Source organism: Ornithodoros turicata, chromosome 6 (assembly GCF_037126465.1).
Source record: "Ornithodoros turicata isolate Travis chromosome 6, ASM3712646v1, whole genome shotgun sequence".
Classification (NCBI taxonomy): domain Eukaryota; kingdom Metazoa; phylum Arthropoda; class Arachnida; order Ixodida; family Argasidae; genus Ornithodoros; species Ornithodoros turicata.
Window position 1 is genome coordinate 69,353,661 of NC_088206.1, and position 19,626 is coordinate 69,373,286.

A 19,626-nucleotide genomic window follows, 5' to 3' on the forward strand; every position below is an offset into this window, starting at 1 on the left:
TTCAACCTCAAGAAGTCGATCAGCAACACACCATCTTCCGTAGACGTCCGCTTCAGCAACTCCATGTCCGGGTCTCCAGCCCCCGTGGACTTCAACATCAGCAAGTATATCTCTCACTCGCCGACGCACACCGATGTCAAGTTCAGGAAGGTCCTCGGAAACCTACCCTCGAGCGTCGATCTCAGCTTCAGCAAGTCAGTCACTCACAACGGCCAAGCTCCAGTCGTACATGCTCCTGACGCCCCTCAGGGCCATGCTCCTGTTCTCCCTCAAACTTCCGAAGTCTACAAGCACGTCGCCCTAGGTGCTGGCGGACAGTCAGACTTGCCTTCGCATCAACAGCCCGACCACGAATTCACGCCTCACACAGCATCTGTCGGTGGAACGTTTGATCAACTTCTGCGCTTGGCCAAGTCCCCGGCAATTTCCACCCTCATCAGCAACAACCCCAACCTCGTTATCAGACTTCTCCAGGGCCTCACCGGGTCTGAGCAGCAAAACTACGGTGCCCCTATGAGGGCTTCCGGCGGCGACATCGATGCTCTGCTCAACTTCGCCCAGCAAGATCCAGAACTGGTCCGGAAGATCATTAAGAACGACCCAGACTTTATTCCCAGCCTCCTCGGTCGTATCATCGGCGGCACATCGTCCGAGGTAACACCGCAGCCACCACAAGAAGACGCGGACACCAACACAACGAGTGAAGACACTAACGTTCCAGAAAACGTCCCAGTAGACGCTGATGTCCAGCAAGCTTACAGCGCACAACTCCCTCAGGTTGCTGCCCACACAAACTATGGCTACCCCTCAGGGTACTACGTCCAGCCTGAGCACCTCTTACCGCATCAAACTTTTGGTTTTCCTGCTACGCAAGGCTCTGTAGTTCCATCGTACCCTTCTGCCTACTATCACGTTACAGCCGGTAGCGACGTGCCTCCATCAGTACCAGGCTTGAACATGGACTCTGAGGTACTCCAAGGGGGCAACGAGGAATCCACTTCAGCTTCTAGTGCTCCAGCAACGGAAGCGCCTTCTGCCGCTCAGAAAGCTCAAGACGCGTACGCTGCTCAGTTTGGAGCGGACGTCGAAGAGGACAGCAAGCGACCAGCACTTCCGGCGCCTGCAGGACCTCCAGCGAGAGCTGCCATCACGGAAGCCGCGCCTCCTCCGGCAGTTCGACCTGTCTATGTGCCTGCGAGGGGCCACTACAGATTCGACCCTTTGCCTGAGCCAGCCAGGAGCTTCCCTGCGCAAGTTGTGGAGTCCGGTGATGTGGACAGCGAGGCATCATCTCAAGGGCAAGTGTAGCTTTCTTTCAATACATATACAGTCAAACTCCTTTATACCGAACACCTTTTTAACGAAAATACCACTACAGCAATTTTTTTTGCGGTCCCGCTGGAGCCCTATAGGTCCAATAATGGACATCCTTTTTAAGGAAAATACCTTTCCTGCATTTTTTTTTTTTTTTTTTTTTGCTGTCCCCTGAGTTTCGTTGTAAAGGAGTTTGACTGTATAATTATCCATGCCTTGCAGTGCGGTCGGGCATCGTCTAAGACCCTACCAATAACTTTCTTGGTGGTTTCTTGGTTCTGATAAGTTGATAAGTGAATTAAAAAAAAAAAAAAGTTCTTGGTTCTAATTGCTTCCACGCAAGAATGATGGTAGTTTTGTTTCCCGCTGAATCACGGCTGTTCAACCATAGTTAAATAGTTTGCGGGAAGAGAAGTACAGAAGACGGAGATGGAGTTGTATAGTCGTGATAGACTGTTCCTCAACGATTGATTTGATTCAATTTTAAGGAACAATAAGATGGAGATTTCCGATTGTTCCTCTACGGTTATACGCTTGCACATTGTATGGGTGCACTTCTCTCTGCTTGTTTCTACATCTCTCTTTTGTCTTCCACAGATCTACTCCAGAAAGGAAGGGCAAATCAGTTCCACTGCTGGCCACCATCAGACGCAGGCGTCGTTCTTCAGAAGAGCCTGACGTCACTTCCTCCAACACGCCGTCTCCTTCCGAAGCAGCAGCCACGCATTTGATCAGCAGCTACTTCGCCGCCGTCAGGACATTGGACTCCCGGAAGTGCATCTTCAAGATGATCTGCTTCGTTGGCGCCAACGACAAGGCCTTCGGTCGCTACGGGGCCAGTCTTTCGTCCTTCTTTGGGTCAGTGATAAGGTTGGCGCATATACATATGACTGATTACGTTCATGTAACGCCACTCTCCAATATTTTGGGATAGATTACTCGATGCTAGATTCATAGGTGCCTCTTATCTTGCCGAAACTTTTGCGTTGAAGGAGACTCGAAGGGCAGGCTAATTCGTGAAACATGATGAAATCTGACCCCCGATGGGGGACACAGGACCCCAAGCAGCACAATGTACTGAAAGTCGAGTGCAATAGGGGTGGACGGTATGTGTCTTATCAATGTTCTTTACCTTCACGAGTGTGTTCAAGGTCTTCCACCTACCAGTCCACCCCTATTGCGCTCGACTTTCAGTACATTGTGCTGCCCTGGACCACACGTGGTTGTGTTCACTTTATGTAGTTTTGTGCTGATTTTTTAGAACAGAGGCAAATTCCAAATAGTGTTTTATTGGAATAACTTACTCGATCGTTTGGGGGGCTTAATTACTAACTTTCTGGGCCTCATTAAGTCTAGCAAGGGTACATTCACAATCACCCAAGCATCACAATGTACTGAAAGTCCAGTGCAGTACGGGTGGACGGGTAGATGGAAGGCCTTGAAAAGAACATTGATAAGACACATACTGTCCACCCCTATTGCACTCGACTTTCAGTACATTGCGCTGCTTGGGCACTTTCAATTGGAACTGAGTCGTTGCTTTCGTTTTTCTACACAGCTGCCACTGATCGCATTGTGATTACTCGCGATGATAAAGATGTACGCTGACAGCACCGATGAATTTATCTCTTTCCAGAGGGTTGAGCACCATGTTGAGGATCGACGAAATCACATCCGGCTACAGTCGAGCTTTCGAGGTTGGTCGAACCCACGGGACTGAAGGTTGCACCATCAAGTACAACACCTGCCCCATGAGGATAATCAACTTGATCACCTTGGCTACCAACTTCGGATAAGCCTAGCCCCCGTGCGAAGAGTGTCCTAGTGCATGTATATATAGATATACTATATCGATGCTATCGATATGATACAGATGCATTGATATAGTAGGAGAGTAAGCATGTGTCATGCGATAGCATTTTTTAAAAGAAAAATAGGGTGGTGATAAAAAAATTCTAGGTGGTGTTATTTATTGCCGGTGCACGGACGGCGCTAGTTGCTGCAATGCTTAAGAATAAGGAGAGTACATGTAGATAAGATAGTGTGCAATTGTAATAAATAGTTGTTTTTTTGTGTGTGAACACGATCTTGTTTGTTGACTGTTTTGAGCACGCTGAGCTTTGCGAAGGTCCCTCGTGCATGTTCGCATGATTAGGAAAATTGATAGTTCTCTAATAGAACACTAATAGATCTCTATTATTCGTTCAACGTTAAATAAAATCTGTTTTTGATAATGAAGATAAGATATTTCGAATAACAAACAGTCACAAGTAGCGATGAAAGTCACTGAAAAGGTTAGCCAGCTGTAGGACTCGAACCCACATCTTCTGGATTATCGGTGACCTGGATTACCGGGACCATCTTCTGGTAATCCAGAAGATGTGGGTTCGAGTCCTACAGCTGGCTAACCTTATCAGTGACTTTCATCTTTCATCGTTAGTTTCTTAGGCAACTTGAGGTCTTGTATGTGATTGTCCCTTCTATGTTGTTCTCAAGCCTCAGAACATCAGTTCTCTCAAAGTCACAAGTAGGTTTACAGATATATCATACAGAGAATGTATTTCTAAAGTAATTGATTACGAGGAACGCAATTACTATAGTAACGCGTTACGCACAAATCTAGCCACGACTGCAGAGACGAGGCCGCACACATTCGCTTTAGTTCGCCTTTCGTTCTCCCCTATCTCTGGTTTCTATCGTTTCGTCATCATGTACCAGCTCGCCTGTGCCCTTCCGTCGTTGTCGTTATTCCTAGCTGTTTTTTTCATGGTGAGCTCACCACATGCCTAGGGATGGAGGGAGTGGCTTTTACCGTTGTACCGTATGGTGCCACCTATAGCCTAAACTCTGTACGTTGTAAGGCATTTGCAATTGACTCCAAGATAACCTGACCTCAGAAGTCATTGTGGCGGTCCTTCGTGTTCTGTACTGAGTGTAACGCAGACTCTGAGGACGTTCCATAAACCCCAACGTGAAGTCGGCCCAGGGTGCACGCTGACCCCTTGTCCCCCACTCCTTCCTGTTGTCCTCTCTCCATCAGTCCACATATATACGCCGCTCATATCCACAGTTGCTTCGCAGCGCTAACACGGAATTTAAAAAAGAATATTCCCTAATGTCGATTTTTAGTCGACATTTTGGTGTGACACATCCGGCGGTTTCTTTTTTCTTGCCTTGATATGTTACATATCTTATCTAAGATTACCTATATTTACCAGCCACGTGTATTTCTGTTTTCAGCACAACCTCTGATTCATCATTTCGCAATAAAGTTGTTGTGGCGTTTCTTTTTGTGTGTGTGTGTTCACTGTGTGTGAAGACAAAGCTGTGTCTTTTCAGTGCCCCCTGTGGCGACTCACGGTACTACGTACACGGAAATGTTGCTGCAAATTGCACAGGTATGTCATTGACTGTGGACAGTGCTTCAGACAAACGACAGAGGGACTGCAAGAGCCACATGAACGGTCTGCACTCTGCAATATGTCGGCAACCGATTTGCCCAAGTAAGTGATAAGGCCTGCTTTTCCTGGTCATGTCTAACGTCATCGAAGGGCCTGGCAGATACCACGTGGCTGTCGGCACTTGTAGGTTGTAACAGACTGTATACTAGCAAACTGGGTTTATTGACAGGCCGAAACAGTATTTAGGAAGCTGCGGCTATAAAGGTTACAAGAAACACGCGTAAGTGCCACAGCAGCCACGCAAGATGGTTGGTTGAGCGAACCAGCTGATACTGAACGAGAATCACGACGTGTGCGCATCGCAGTAGGGCTCACGTTTGCACGAAGCAAAGGTCGTCTACGTGGGAACATTAGTAACACAGCATCAAAGAAATGCCCCGCGACATTACAAAGCCAGAGAAAGAACACGCAATGCCACACAAGAGACCCGATTAATCTAAAATGCATCAAGTTTATTCAGCACCTGAAACCATGTAGCAAGTTACGAAGGATGACATGTACAGAACATGTGATGAGGCATCGTAGCATTGCAAGAAACATATCATAGAGTGAAACATATCCAGTCGTACGTTGCGTCAAAGAATCGGGGCATAGATGATTTGCGATCACGATGTCATTATAAATAAAATGGTAGATGATAACTGATCTTAGGTGGAGGAGATACTTGAGACTGCGACGAATGACGTCACCGCCCACGCAGTGTGACACGTGTCCGTGACGTAAACAGAGGTTTCATCGGTCGACGGCAGCGCGTGAAACGGGTTCGGCAGGAGCCTGACTTCCGTCCCATGCGGGCTATCTTTGCGTAGTACGATCCAGCAGATCCACTGTCCCAGGTTGGGTATCTGGAAGTAAAAATATCGAGACGTCATGGATGAGGAATCCGCAGATTTGAAAGCGACGTCGCTGAGGCATCGTAATAGTAGGGTGTGACGTATAGGCTAACATGTAACGGACATTTTGATTGAAAGCGCTAAAGAAAGACAAGCAACGAGACTGGTGATTTCAATGGCAGACGATCGTCTGCTACCCTCTTGCATGTCTGTGACGCGAACAGTCACGAAATGTCGTCTGCTCGCATTTGACCGCTTCGTTATTGTGTATACGTCAGTAAAGTTGACAAACTACAAACACCATGTTCCTCGGCATAACGACCATTATGTACTGCATTGGATTACGTCTGCTGCAAAACTGTAGCAGAATATACGGACCAGATTAGTGAATACTCACCGAAAAAAACGGTTGATTTTCACGCCGAAGCTGCCGTAACTCCTTGGAACTCTGGCCGCACTGCACACCATGAGCGAGATGCAGTCGTTGACGTCGTTCAAGCGAACTAGACGCAAAGACTTCTCCACGTGGCCGTTGAATATCGTCCGCCTGCGTCTTGTAAGCGTAGTGGCCGTCGAGCGTTTCGTAGCAGACGTAGCTTCTGCATTCTCCAGAGCAGGCGATCCTCCTAGCTGTGTGTCGGGTCCCGATGCAAAGGACATGGGGTCGTTGACGACGGCTGCTAATATCCGAGACGCCAGCAGCAACCTCCGTTCTTCGTGATCTCCGTACAGGATGTCGCGAAGCCACGACAAGGGAGCCGTAAAGGGATTTACGGCGCAGACGATGTGAAAAGCTGACAGAAACAGCACGAATAGGATGACGGCGGACTTCATCTTGTAGATGTCTTGACAAACGGACGTCGATCTAGAAAGTGGACTTCGAAAGCCTTTTCTGCAGAAAGAGAGAACAGGGGCATCTACTCAAGGGGTTAAATGGGTTGACCGGTTAACGTTATCACTTGCTCAGCGTGAGTCACGGTTTCCTTTTCTAGGAGGATTTGAGGGATGAGTAATGACGTCACTGTGACGTAATGTGGTTTGAATGAAAAAGTTGACGCTGTACCCGTGTTTGTCCTGGGCTTATCTCCTGACCTGTATAGATATTGTTAGCGGAAAGAAAATTGGTTGCCGGGGGCTGTTGCAAGTGGGTTGACCTCTTTGAAAGCAATCGCAAGTAATTCACGAATAAGTACCAGCTCCAGGGGGCCGATTGGCGTTTTCGTGAATTACTTGTTGAATATGTCTCTTAGGCACTTGGAGTGTCCGTGTTCGGGTTCTTCGCTTTTCCTTTTTATAGCAGGGCAAGTACAATGAGGTCCCACATTCGAAATTTATGGGCAGGCGTCCAGATTAATTAATAATAATAATAACACAAGAAAAGGCGATCTAGTCTCAGTCTGTGGTTTAAGTCGCTAGGCGCTGGGGTTGTGGCGTCCGGCCAGGCTTAGCTCTTTATCTTCACTCGTTGTTTCGGTTCTAGTTTTTCCGGTTGGAACCTTCATACGTGTTTGGGTGGCTTCCCCCCCCCCCCCCCCCAAACACACACACACATACACGCCAAGAGAAAGCGCTTTGTGTTTCGAGGATGGTCGCGTTGTCGGATCCCGTGCGGGCCTGGAACCATTATACAGGTTGGGACAAAAGTTTACGGAACACGCGAGCGGCGTACTTTTCCTTTCTTACTTTCTTACTTTTTTTCACCCTAGCGGCCGCCGGAAGCAGGTGAGTTCACTGTCTCTGAGGGGTAAAAGGGTAGGCTGTGAGCGACACACAGCGGTGGCTTCCCTCCGAGGCACACCCAAGCGACACCGAAACTACCACTGTGTGTCGCTAACAGCGAACCCTTCCACCCCTCCGAAACAGTGAACTCATCCGGTTCCGGCAGCCGCTAGGGTGTCGCACCGAAGAAAAAGTACGTCGCTCCCGTGTTCCGTAAACTTTTGTCCCAACCTGTACAAGCTCTTAAGGGTTAGGAGCAAGTTTCTCTTCTCCGTATGTAGTCACGCTCTTCTTTTCATTGTTACCGACTGCAATATGTCTTCCTCGATCTACGGTGCGTTTGTCCCTATAGATGGAGCTCGCCTCCGCTCCTTTGCCTCCCTGTTATAAAGTGTGAGCACTTGTTATATGTACAATACTACATAATGCTGCACCATAAAGCGGGTGTAGGAAAAAAAATTGGCCCGGAATAAATCGTCCCTGGTTGTGTGGGCGGAAAAAATGGTCCCGTAGGCGCCTGCGCGGCCAAAAATACAGGGGCGTAGTTGCAGATAGCTGATGAAACACATCATAGCCGAGCGTGTGGTATATCATTCGCTCTCTTCTTCTTCTTCTTCTTCGTCCCACGGAAAATGGCCATTAGCCCCAAGGGAGATCGGCCAGGGCTATGAGGACGTCCAACGGTACTATAACTTGACCGTGACAATTGGGAGACATAGTTTTCTTTGTCTTTGTTTCATGCGTTAATGGAGAATGAAATTACATCAATAGGTCCATTCTTTTCGCTTGCACCGCCTGCATCAGATCTGAACTGGGTTATATGCGTGCTGCACTTTCCTGTTGAAATGAAAGGCATTACTAATAAAGTTCCTTTCAGCTGGAAAGTGCAGCTCCCGAAAGCCCGTCTTGCATGGAGTCCAAGGTAGTGCAGTCCAGTGCAAGTGAAAAGAATGCGCTTAATGAGTAACATAAGAGCGATATGATTCGCTGCACTAGTTCGCTGGAGGCTAGTGCTTTTCGACCATTGGTCAGACACGGGTTTTACAGTTGTCGCCTGCATCTTTTCTGTGTCGGTTTTTATGGATTATAAAAGCTGTACTCCCACGTATTTGATTGTTTCATCGCCTTTACAACTCCGCTTCTGCTGAAGATACGGTTCATCGACAGAGAAAGTATAAAAGAACAAGTGCAGAATCTTTGTCTGACCAACATTAGGAGAATACCAGCATCCAGGTTGAGTTGGGAACTACGCCGAACTACATACACCCCCGTACACTCTAAGAAAAAAAAAAAGGAGTAAAACACGGAGTAATTGCAGCTTCTACTCCCATAGTCTGCAATTACTCCCCATTTTAGTCCCCTAACCCGACATTTAGTCCCGACATTTACTCACCAGGACTGCAAATTGTCACTGAACTTCGCGAACGGTCTCCTGAATGCAACAGTCTACGTATAAATATGTGCCCTTGCCCAATTTGAAGGGCATAGGGCTCTATAACTCAGCCAACGTAGCAATTTTCTAGCCACACAGAGTAAGAAACAGCTAGCGCATCTTTCTTCGCAAATTCTGCCCTATGAATATCGGAAGATTTTATATCACTCGATATATCACGGTTGACGGTCTGCTTCAAAGTATTTTGATGCATGCACACGAATTATGTACTTGGGACTCTTACAGCGCGTGAAATGCAGTCTGCACTCTGTGACATTCATTTACTCCCGTGCATTTACTCCCGAAAGGGACTATTTTTTGTGGCAATGCATTTAGTCCCCAAAAGGAGTAAAAATACTCCTTTTTTTTTTCTTAGAGTGTAGAGCGAGCGTGAAGTCGGAGCCTCAGGATAGTGAGCTCAGTTTAACGCGTTTATATACGTTTTATTTCATTGGTACGAATACAGAAGGTAACGTGCCATTTTGCTTCCTACTCTGTAATACTTCCTTTTATAAAAGAACGCGGGCACCATTTCTACAACCTATCTACCAGAAATAAGCAGAAGGTAGCAGGACCTTGGAGAATCGCTTCCGAGTCTTGTTGCGTTGCCTCCGCACTATAATAATAGAGAAAAGAACAGGAAGAACTGACGCAATCCGCGCAATACAAGCGGTGCAGCCAATGTTTGCCGCTTTTATGTTCCTCAGACATATGTCGGCACAGTTCCCTTAGAAGTCGGCCCAGGACGCACATTCCCCCAGGGCGTGAGTCGTGACGTTGCCCACATACGTGAGGCCGACAACGGCAAGCCCTATCACCACCACCACAACCACCACCACCACCTCATTGAATGGCGTGCAGCTTTTATTGTTCATTGCTATTAATGTTAATTTTAAAAACGCATGTCTCATCAGCTGTCCACAACGACGCTCCTGTATTTTTGGGCGCACGGAACCCCGCGGGACCATTATTTCATCCCATACAGCATAGTACTACCACGTGGTACTACGTGCCTTGACTGGAGGCGGAGGGGGATATTTATTAGAAGAAAAAGAAAAGGAAGAAAGGAGAAATGTCAGCCACACGGAGTGTCGGCTTGCTATTCCGAAAGTAAATAATCGGAAAATAAATTTAAAAAATAAAAATACAACCTTGGCTGATGTATTAATACAACCTAGTAATATTCATCATACTATTCATCCAAAAAGTTCCTCAGAGGTCGTTACAGCAAAACAGTCAAGCGGTCAGCAGTTGATAATCACACATCTGGTATTCTAATAATGGCAATAAAAAAAAAGAGAGGAAAAAAAACGCGTCGCAGAAGTTTGTAAAATGCTGATGGCAATTGATGTTCTGAGGCTGGAACACATAGAAAGGACAAATACATACAAAGCCTCAAATGCCAAAGAAATTCATGATGAAAACGCTGTAAAACGCTATTTACTAAAACAAGGCTCGCTAAATTGAAGGGCTTTGAACCCAAATACCCGTCCGTGGCACTCCCTTTGTTCCCTCCCGAGTCCTGCCACGAGGAATAACAGACGTAGAACACCGACATTCTGGCCAGAACAACACATTTTTTTATTAAGACAAAGGCACAAAAAGACAGACACAGAACACAAACTGTACACGCGATGACAAGACGGTATATGAAGATGCGTATAATATGACTTCCAATTGACGATAACTATAGCTCTCTATCTATCTGTACATGATATATGGGCGATATAATCTCTAGAACTCTCCCGTGGTTAGACCCCTGAGTGCTGCGGAATGTACACCGCATCCTCTGTACTTGGAGGCGCATTCGTTGGAGTCCTTGCTTGACTGTCCTTCCTCAGCGGCCATCTTGTAGTAGGTACCGGCGGTCTGGGACTCCACGGGTTCGTACTCGCTAGAAAGGCAGAGAAAGAATTGCAGTTACTCGCATTTTAATCCTCTGACAAAATTTACACCCAAACACTGCAAATACATATAGTTCCTAAGGTTCGCATGAGCTTCCGTGCATTTACACCTGATACGGAGCAACGATAAGCCACAAAAGGAGTAATTTTTCTCGGAGTGTATAAATAAAAATTTGCCGAAAATTTTTGTTATCACAGGAAATCTTTTAGACGAAATACCACCACGGCGATGAGGGTAAAATATGAACGGTTGTTTGTTACAGAAGCAGTTAACTATTTATAGTTGAAAGTTACGTTCTGATGAAGAGTAATTAGCTACGTGGTTACCTTCTCCGTAAATATCTAACGCAAATTAGTTCCGAGATTGAAATGAGGTATAATAAGCTGCGCCGAATGCGCTTAAAATCGTCATACAAAGTGTCGTCTGCAATTATTTTCCCGTCGTCCACTGATTGAATGATTACAGTACTACTAGTAATAGGGTTAAAAGTCAAAGGAAAAAGGGAAAGGGAAAGAAACTCGTTGCGGGCGTCGCCTGAGGCTGTGCCCCCTTTAGTTGGAACGTGGCGGTACTTCAAGGCGTACGTCATCTGTCATCTGCTATCATTTGTCGTCTGCGAGAGACATCTCTCGATATTCGCGAAGCTCGAAGACGGAAATAGGGCATTAAGAATGTCTCTGATAACAAATTTCTGCTTTTCTGCTAACGTCATTATCATTGATAAGTTATCTGCGACAGTCGTCTGCTATCAACTCTCTCTCTCACCTGAAGAAATGGCTGATTTGTCTGCCGTAGATTCCAAAATCGGTTGGGTCATGAGCCACTTCGCAAATGAGCCTTGCCATGCACTCGTTGTCGTCGTACTGCTTGATGAATAGGAAGTACGCCTCGACGTCATCATCACTGAGTCGAACCTCGCTTGGAGTGGCCTCGTCAGCACTGCGGGTGTCACGGGAGAGGGTCTCGTTCTCCACGTCTTCCGCGGGACTGGTCGCTGCTTCTTCGGGATGCCCCGTAACGAAGTCCAAGGAGGATTCTTCGCCACTGACGTCTTCACGTGGTGTTGGGAGCATGTCCTGCAAGAGGTACGTTCAGTATTGTGATGGCACGCTTTGGTACTCATTTACTGTAGTAATCACTAAGCAAGCTTTGCAACATGACTGACTGGAGCTCGAATGGCTGGTATTAATACGCACGTCCAAAAGTTTAAATGATTTATCCGAAACGTCAAGTTTCATCGATCAATCTTAATAACGAAGTAAGCCTTATCGGTCTTAGATGTCGTTTAATTGGATTGGGGGATATATTTATTAGAACAAAAGGAAAGAAAAAACGGAAAGGTAAGCCAAACGGGACGCCGGCTTGCTATTCCACAAGGAAAAAAGTGAAACAAACGGTGAAAGCAGCATGAGATAGATTAAAGACAAATGTGGCAAAAAAAAAAAAAAAAAAGGATGACTCTCAAACGGTGAATTGGATTGGGTTGAAAAAGAGAAAAGCGTTTTACCTCTTCGGGCATCCCTTCGACACTGGTCATTTCTGAAGTCTGCAACGCTTCAGGGAGTTGGCTTCCGGGAATGGCGGGTGGCATCGAGGCACCGGATGCCTGACTTTGCTTGGCGTACATGTTCAGGAACTGGGCCATGTAGTCTTGCATTCCAGTTACTCCCATCTGGTGCGACGCCGGGTAGTAGGCCTCGAATGGTACTCGCTGCGTCATGGCGTCGGCTGGGATCTTGATTGGACCGTACGGGTAGATCTGGTAGGCATGGCCTGGAGACCGAACGGACGGAGCTTGTGCAGAAGACGCCTGGCTTTGCTCAGCGTTGCTAGATTCCGCGGATTTTTCGGGTAGAGTCTGAGCTTGTTGAAGGTAATAGTTCATTACCTCCTGGGGGACAACCTGGAAAATTAAGGATAACGGAACAAGGTTATGAGGCAAGATAATGCGGTGACAGAGCAAGAATCGTGAGAACAGACGCTGTGGAATTTCCGGAGAGGCGGAAGGGCGAAAAAACACACACACAAAAAAAACAATAATTGTGGATACTTGGGTGCCTTCTTTCCTCATGAATTTAGATTTTTCGTTAACCCTTTGAAAGCGGACGCCGAACATAAAATACTTTGAATGCAAAATCCGATTTCTCAGTGACACCTATAGTCTAAACTCCCAAGTAAGCATCCAAACTTGCTAAAACTTATTGAAACCCACTATATAACTAAATAAAATCCAATGGAATCCACTAGTAGTCGAGAAAATCCAGATTGGATAGCCTAACTATTACAAGAAGCTATTTATCTCACCCATCCTTGATCTGCGAGATTCCACTTGTAGGCTTGCTGATTCTGAGCACCAACTTCAACCTTGCTTCCTGCAGCACCCTGCTGTTGCGCTGAAACTTGAGGGTACATGTAGTACTGTGCCGGTACGTAGGGAAGCAGCTGATATTGTCCGTGAGGTCCAGAAGGTGCCAGTTGGGCCTGTGCCCCAGGAACAGTCTGCTTTTCAGCTGGAACTTGCGGGTACATGTAGTATGGGACTTGGCCGGCAGGATTAGCAGAGGCTTGTTCCGAAGGTACTGGCTTTTGTTGCTCTTCAGCGCCTCCCTGTTCAGCTTCGAGGGATGCCTGCTCAGCGACGGGGGTTTGCTGGTATGGGGCGGGTGCCCAGGTGTATTGACCCTGGTACTGGGGTTGGTACTGATGTATCATGGAGACGGCCATGAGTTGACCACCAGTGTTGCCTGCTGGTACGCTGTCCTGAGAGAAAAAATGAAGATTCTGGTGTTAATAAAACCGAGAATAAAAGCAGAAAAACATTTAAAAATCCGAAAAATACTCCGCGTATTATGGTATTCATAATGTCCGGTATGGGTAACTCTAAAAAGCTATAAAAAGTGTAGACAATTCTTCTAATTTTCAAATATAGAAAGATCATAACTGTCAAAGCACAGAATTAGGCCGTATAAAATATGAAAAAGGAGAAACAACACCCCTCCCCTATCCACTTGCCACTCCGAAACGCAACGCACTCACGCTAACCCAGCCATCAAATTAATATTTGATCATCAAACTCTAAAAAGTTATTCTGAATCAGCAATCATCCTTGCTCTTAACCAAGAAGTACCCTTACCTTAAAGTCGTGAACATTGAGGGGGATGGCGCCAGAAATAGGGTACGCCGCGTGCAACTGTTCACCGAGCTTAATCGCGTACAGGGCGGCGCTGAGGTCGGGCAGGTGAGACCTCTGGGTGACTTCGTAACCCGAGGGTTCCTCCACTTGAGTCTCGACTGCGGGCTCCTCGATGAGCTCGTGGTATTCCTGGGGTTTGTCTCCGACGTCCAGAGCTACGCTGGCCTTGACAGGGCGGTCACCGGTGATGTAGGAGACGATCTTGCCCGCCGTCGAGATCTTGGCTTCGGCGAGACTCCGAAAGCCATTGGCGATTACTCCGATGGGGGAAGGGAGAAAACTGGCGCAACATGCGGCTGCGAGGAGGTAGAAGATGACGAGGGAGAGGAGGAATTTCATCTGTAAAAAAGAAAAAAATACTTGGTCAGATCAAATTTAATAGAAGGAAGAAGTATATCGATACCTTAGTTGCTATGCAAATATGACTAAACCCAGACCAGCTGAAGACAATCTGACTATATTTCACGTAAAACCTGGTATACACCGCTGCGGGCAGACTTTGGTTTCAGTTGGGATTAAAACTGGGATGAATGCAATAGACGTGCGATGTTTCGAAACAAATTGTACTATTTTCCTGCACAACACTGGACGAAAGCTTTGTACACACGATTATTCCCGAAGGCAAGAGCATAGACCCCCGGTTTTTACCACAAATTTCTGAAACTATACCGAAACTAAACGAACTATACCATAAACACACACACTAATTGCCTAATAATTTCCGACACTCTCTATTAAGGCACTACAAGCAAAGTATATATGCCCCCACCGTGAACTGCTTCTAGTCGTGAACTGCTGAATCCCAGGCTGGTCGTTGGCACTCCAAGAAATCCTAGGCGTTATGAAGGATTGCTGTCCTGCCAGCCATTAATATACTCTGGTCGCTCGCGTCATTTGCCCCCTCGCCCCTAACATTGTTCTTAATAAGCCGAAAAATGCTGTTCCGCCATTGGTCATCGCCGTTTACACGCAAGCAGACGACACACCCAGTAGCAGACGATACTTTGCGTTGTGGTAGCAGAAGCGAAAATTAGCAAACAAACGAAAAGGAAAATGAGGAGAACTTTAAGGAAAGAAGGATAGCTATAGGCATTAACGGCGTGGAGAGAAGGTCACGTGGGGAAGGTGGTTGCAAGCAGACGACATTTCAAAATCTAGGTCTGTAGTGTGTTCTGCTGTCACGGGTCGGGCTTAGCGGCTTAGCGAAAGGGAAAGCGGTTTTGTTCTGTGGCTTGAAAGCAGTTCGTGGAACTGCGCGCAAGGACGACAGCGTGGGTTGTGTGAAAGTTCGTGTCGAGCAACTCTGGGTTTGCCTTGAGAAAAAAAATTGAAGGTTGCGACCTCCCTATTGACGTGGAATGGAATGTCTGAAATGTTATTATCGCGCCATTCAACAATATCTTTGTGGTTGAACGTTTTTAAACATGGTCTCCAAGTTCTCATACAAAACCGAGCTTGTAGTGTACCTGATAAGCACTCTAATTACGTAATGTAAAAAAAAAAAAAAAATCCGACACCAAACACATAGTGGGATGTTTATTAAAAAAGGAAAGGTTAGCCAGGCAATGAGCAGGCTCCGTCCTTTCTATGTTGTTTCAGCCTCAGAACATCAGTTCTCTCTTGGGGGGATATGTTTGTTAAAAAAAGAAAGGAAAGGTTAGGCAGGCAAAGAGCCGGCTTGCTATTCCAAAGAAAAAAGGACAAAGAAAAAGGAAGGAAGAGAAGAAAACACGGAAAATATTTCACAAAAAAAAAAGGAAAAGAAGGAAGGAAGGGCTAGGGAAGAAAGCGATCAATTATGGAACGCAACGAGATTTGTGGGAAACGAATATTAATCTACACGAGCAAAGAAATTAGTATTCTCTGTCAGATACCAGTCATGTAGTAGCGTAAAACAGACGCCAGTAGAAATCGGCAAAGTATACGAGTATGTGTAGTTTCCAGTCCAGACCGCCCTCTGGGAAAAACATTTACGAGCGGCAGATATTTTATATTCCCAACTATGCTCCTTGCAAATCTAAAAAAAAAAAAAATAGAGCAATTGTAGTCAGAAACTAGAAAAGACCACTTCATAATGGAAACAACCAACCCGCGGATGGCGGTTCCCAGATAATTGCGCACCGGACATTTGCTCATCCCCCCGGAGGTTCTAGGCGGACAAATGCTTACCGACCGTGTCACCCAACTGTTATATTGTCACTGTATTTGTCATGTTTCGTGTTTATATATAGCGGCGCAGTTATTTCCATAAATATATTCCGTCATTCGAAATACGTAAACTTTCAAAATCTAAGTGCATATGATGAGGAGCTTGCTTCTTGAAACTCGGTTCAGTTAGTTTCTGTTATAGTTCTCATACAATTGCAAATTTTGCCATTGGGTCTAGGAAAAAGTGATCTCGGAAAATTTTGTCCCGGAAAAAATGGTCCCAGGCTGTTTGGGCGGAAGAATGGTCCCGCAGGATCCCGCGCGCCCAAAAATGCAGCGGTAGCCTACCGAATGTTATCATTTGCCCTCTCGTTTTGTCAATATTTGAAGACATAGGCTCATATGTTAATGGCAGTGTTGTACGTAACGCAACGCCGTTACTGTAATCGATACTTTTTTTCAGTATTGAAGTGCGGATCGCGATATTTTTTTTTTTTCAACTGGTGTCGTTAAAGTATTTTCGTTACAAATTTATGGTAACGCGATCTCCGTATCATTACCGACAGCGATCCTTTTTAGTGCCCCACCCTTTCATCACCGACCAGCCGTTCGTGCCAGCCCTGTCTTGGCTAACCTCTCTCGTAACCCATATTAAACAAACAAACAAGCAAACAAGAAGCATGTAGCTTTTAGTTTTGTTTGTTTCTTTGAGCCTGGAGGAAATAACCACGCTGGGCTCAACAAAAGAGTTGAGGGTAACGAACAGAGGGCAAGTCCGTGATAGTGCGCTCTGAATTTCACTGCTAAGCTGCCCTGTCGCATTGAGTCACGCTCACGTATATGACTGTGTTGTTGTTAGCTTCAGATAGGTTTCCTTGGTCATTGGACTCCACGGTATGTATGACACTAACGTACACTGACGCTAACGTAATTGTCATATCGGCCTCTGCTGTCAGCTGCCGGAGAGACCACGGCCTGCTAGGATGGCACAATAAAGCTTTCAGAAGCAGCTATTGGTAAAAGACGAGCGAAGTGTCCGAGCCACGTAATAAATAATATGTTGAACTCCATCATCATCTCTGTTCATCTCTCATCTGTTTGTACTTTCTGTGTGTAAGCGTATTGGGGTAGCCAGTTCGACTTCGTCGAAACACACATCCCCATTTTTTTCTTTACAGCATCACCATCCCGTCGTAAATATGCTGTCTTTTTGCAGCAAAACTATCTTATCCTATTATTTATTTATTCAATGACATTTTTATGAACAGCAGTTGCCTAGGTGATGGTGTACCCAAATCGAAGCTATTACACAAATAGCGTATTCACGAAAGCGGGATTTCGACGGGCTGACACGACGGAATACCTCGTTGGTCGGTTTATTATTAGATTAGTTCAATTTTGGTGTTTGCATTCCTCTGTTCGGGTTAGTCTAAGTTCGCTGCTGGCAGTTACTCGCGCGCGACTGCGTGATTTTACAATCAAATAACTTTTATTTCCAGCAGTTTATTTTGCAGCGGGGATTTCGATCACTTTATTTCGATGTACACCCGTGAAACGCGATTTTTTGCTCAGAATTCTGCAAGATTTCTCTTCATGAAAGAATACGAGGACCATTATTCCAAATTAGGTGACATAAATACGCAGAAGGTAGCAGGACCTTGAATAACAGCTCCTTATCCTTGTCGCGTTGTTAATTGTACTCAACTGAAAAAAGTGAGAGAAGGGAGGGGAGGGGGTGGAGAGAGTGGAACAGAAGGAACAGTCGCCATCCGCTCAATAACAACCGGTGCAGCGAATGATATCGCTTAATATGTTCCTCATTGAATGTCGTGCAGCCTATCAATTCTGAATGTATGGTGAATATGCGGAACGGCAAAAATAGTCTCTGATATAATTTTGCTTTTCGCTTTGTCCTGCAAAAAAAAAAAAAGAAGGAATGCGCACAGAGTTGTCCGTGCACCGAAACGTGTCCACAGCGAAATGTCCGGTTCCCAGTTTTTATTTTTCATAAAAGCATTTGACGAAAAAGTCAATTTATAAATTATAATGAATTAATTACACAAATTAGCACCCAAAAACACTCTCGTAGGATTTCCGCCAGGACATACAATCTACCTGCAAAATGTGCATGTTTAGATCAAGCAGGCACAAAAACGGGACAACAAAGTATCTTTGTTTTTGTGCCTGCATGCTCGATCTAAACATGCGCAATATCCTACTGATCCAACTACCCCGCTTCAACAATAACAAATAAACCGTGACTATGTGGGGGTGACTCACCCCACTTCAGGACTTTAGTACTACCTGCGAAAACCACATCCACGCTCGTGTATAGTTTTATAATAAAAATTCTGTAACGCTTAAAAAAAAAACGCCCTGTATAGTGGTGTCATACAGATGCTGGTCACGATTATATACCAATGCATCACGTATCATACTCTGAAGAGGCAAGAGCATCTTATTAATTTATGGCAACCGCGGAAGGACATGAGATATTTCTCGATGCGACAATCTGTGAACGTCGTCAGTGCACCGAAATGTCCTGTACCGAAAAGCCATGTTCCGAAATGTCAAAGAGCCCTGATGCTACACTCGTCAATTACATGCTGCTTCGATTATGTCGTGAGATTTTCTGATGCTGATTTGTCAAGTTTTATATATTGCCTCTGTTTGTGTGTCATGCCTTTATCTCATTTATGGGGCATTTTGGCCGCTTAGTCTTGATTTCTTTGTCTGGGATTTCAGAAGGTTTGCTGTTCCAACTGCTTCTCCCCCCCCCCCCCCCCCCCCCCCCTCGGTTCTTAATTACTGTGTTTTCCCAGTCTGCAAGTATATATTGGAGTGTCAAGACCCGACTCCCGACGGGACATTTGCTTACATTTTCCTTGATTGGATGCATATCTGGTGACTGCATGCATCATTGCTGAGGTTCTTGCCAATAATTTCAACACTAAGAGGTCGACAGTTTTTTTGTCTGCGTAGAGAACGGAAACTGCTGTTCCGAGATATTCTTCTCTATTATTATGCGAGCTTTTTTGTAAACGACACGCACAACTCAACGAGCGCTTTCCAGTCCCGTCAAGTCCCGACATTCCTTTTGCCATTATTGTGCGAGCTTCCTTACCTGCAAGATACAATTGAACTGCCCCTGAACATAATACCAGCCGCCGGCTCTAAAGCGAAACGCACCGCCTCGAAAATATTGTCGCCACTAGCGTGCCAGCTCGGAAGACCTCTCATTGGCTGCGCATTATATGTATAAATATTTGGATGTTCATTGGTCTAAAAAACTGGCGTCAGTTTCCTTCGCGCTGATTGGGCGAGAGTCATTTGACTGAGGAGCGAGCATCCGAACGCGCGAACCGCTCAACGGAAGCAGTCGAACGGAGGAGAAAGAACGACGTCGCGTCTGTCCGGCCACGCGTGTTCTCTTGGACTGCAACCGTTGTGCACGCAAACGCTACGGGGTAGTTTGAGGGTTTTGAATGCTTTAGATTTAGATTGTTGTGGCGAACTGCTAATGTGAGAACGGAATGGCACATCCACCTCATCATCGCAACAGCGGGAAGACGAACATGACATGCATGGAATCCCTGCACTTCCAAAGGACGCAGAAATCGC

At 45.9% G+C, this 19,626-nt stretch overlaps 3 protein-coding genes and 1 long non-coding RNA gene across 4 annotated transcripts; 2 read left to right on the plus strand and 2 right to left on the minus strand.

Annotated features, from left to right (window-relative positions):
* LOC135398711 (uncharacterized) lies at nucleotides 1–1,308 on the plus strand. The gene has a single exon (XM_064630095.1). It carries the CDS (start codon nucleotides 64–66, stop codon nucleotides 1,306–1,308), a length of 1,245 nt encoding a protein of 414 aa, XP_064486165.1. The 5' UTR covers nucleotides 1–63.
* Nucleotides 1,309–1,919: 611 nt separating this feature from the next.
* LOC135397224 (uncharacterized) lies at nucleotides 1,920–3,383 on the plus strand. The gene is made up of 2 exons (XR_010423614.1): nucleotides 1,920–2,172; nucleotides 2,951–3,383. It is a non-coding gene; the product is annotated as an uncharacterized LOC135397224 (long non-coding RNA).
* A 1,823-nt stretch (nucleotides 3,384–5,206) lies between these two features.
* Nucleotides 5,207–6,586, minus strand: LOC135397221 (uncharacterized). Its single transcript, XM_064628654.1, has 2 exons — nucleotides 6,006–6,586; nucleotides 5,207–5,620 (listed from the first exon to the last, which is right to left on the minus strand). The coding sequence occupies exons 1-2, from the start codon at nucleotides 6,440–6,442 to the stop codon at nucleotides 5,461–5,463; spliced, it is 597 nt and encodes a 198-aa protein (XP_064484724.1). The 5' UTR covers nucleotides 6,443–6,586; the 3' UTR covers nucleotides 5,207–5,460.
* Nucleotides 6,587–10,404: 3,818 nt separating this feature from the next.
* Nucleotides 10,405–14,685, minus strand: LOC135397219 (uncharacterized). The gene is made up of 6 exons (XM_064628652.1): nucleotides 14,627–14,685; nucleotides 13,798–14,196; nucleotides 12,969–13,424; nucleotides 12,172–12,567; nucleotides 11,430–11,740; nucleotides 10,405–10,653 (listed from the first exon to the last, which is right to left on the minus strand). The coding sequence occupies exons 2-6, from the start codon at nucleotides 14,194–14,196 to the stop codon at nucleotides 10,494–10,496; spliced, it is 1,722 nt and encodes a 573-aa protein (XP_064484722.1). The 5' UTR covers nucleotides 14,627–14,685; the 3' UTR covers nucleotides 10,405–10,493.
* Nucleotides 14,686–19,626: the final 4,941 nt, after the last annotated feature.

What these genes read in the sequence shown, in the direction of transcription:
- LOC135397219 (XM_064628652.1), bottom strand. Translation starts at nt 14,196, where the DNA reads ATGAAATTCCTCCTCTCCCTCGTCATCTTCTACCTCCTCGCAGCCGCA. An exon ending in ATCTCGCAGATCAAGGATGG is followed by an intron (nt 12,568 to 12,968) that starts GTGAGATAAATA and finishes TTAATTTTCCAG; the next exon opens with GTTGTCCCCCAGGAGGTAAT. An exon ending in CAAATCAGCCATTTCTTCAG is followed by an intron (nt 10,654 to 11,429) that starts GTGAGAGAGAGA and finishes CTGCCTTTCTAG; the next exon opens with CGAGTACGAACCCGTGGAGT.
- LOC135397221 (XM_064628654.1), bottom strand. Translation starts at nt 6,442, where the DNA reads ATGAAGTCCGCCGTCATCCTATTCGTGCTGTTTCTGTCAGCTTTTCAC. An exon ending in AAAATCAACCGTTTTTTTCG is followed by an intron (nt 5,621 to 6,005) that starts GTGAGTATTCAC and finishes TTTTACTTCCAG; the next exon opens with ATACCCAACCTGGGACAGTG.
- LOC135398711 (XM_064630095.1), top strand. Translation starts at nt 64, where the DNA reads ATGTCCGGGTCTCCAGCCCCCGTGGACTTCAACATCAGCAAGTATATC.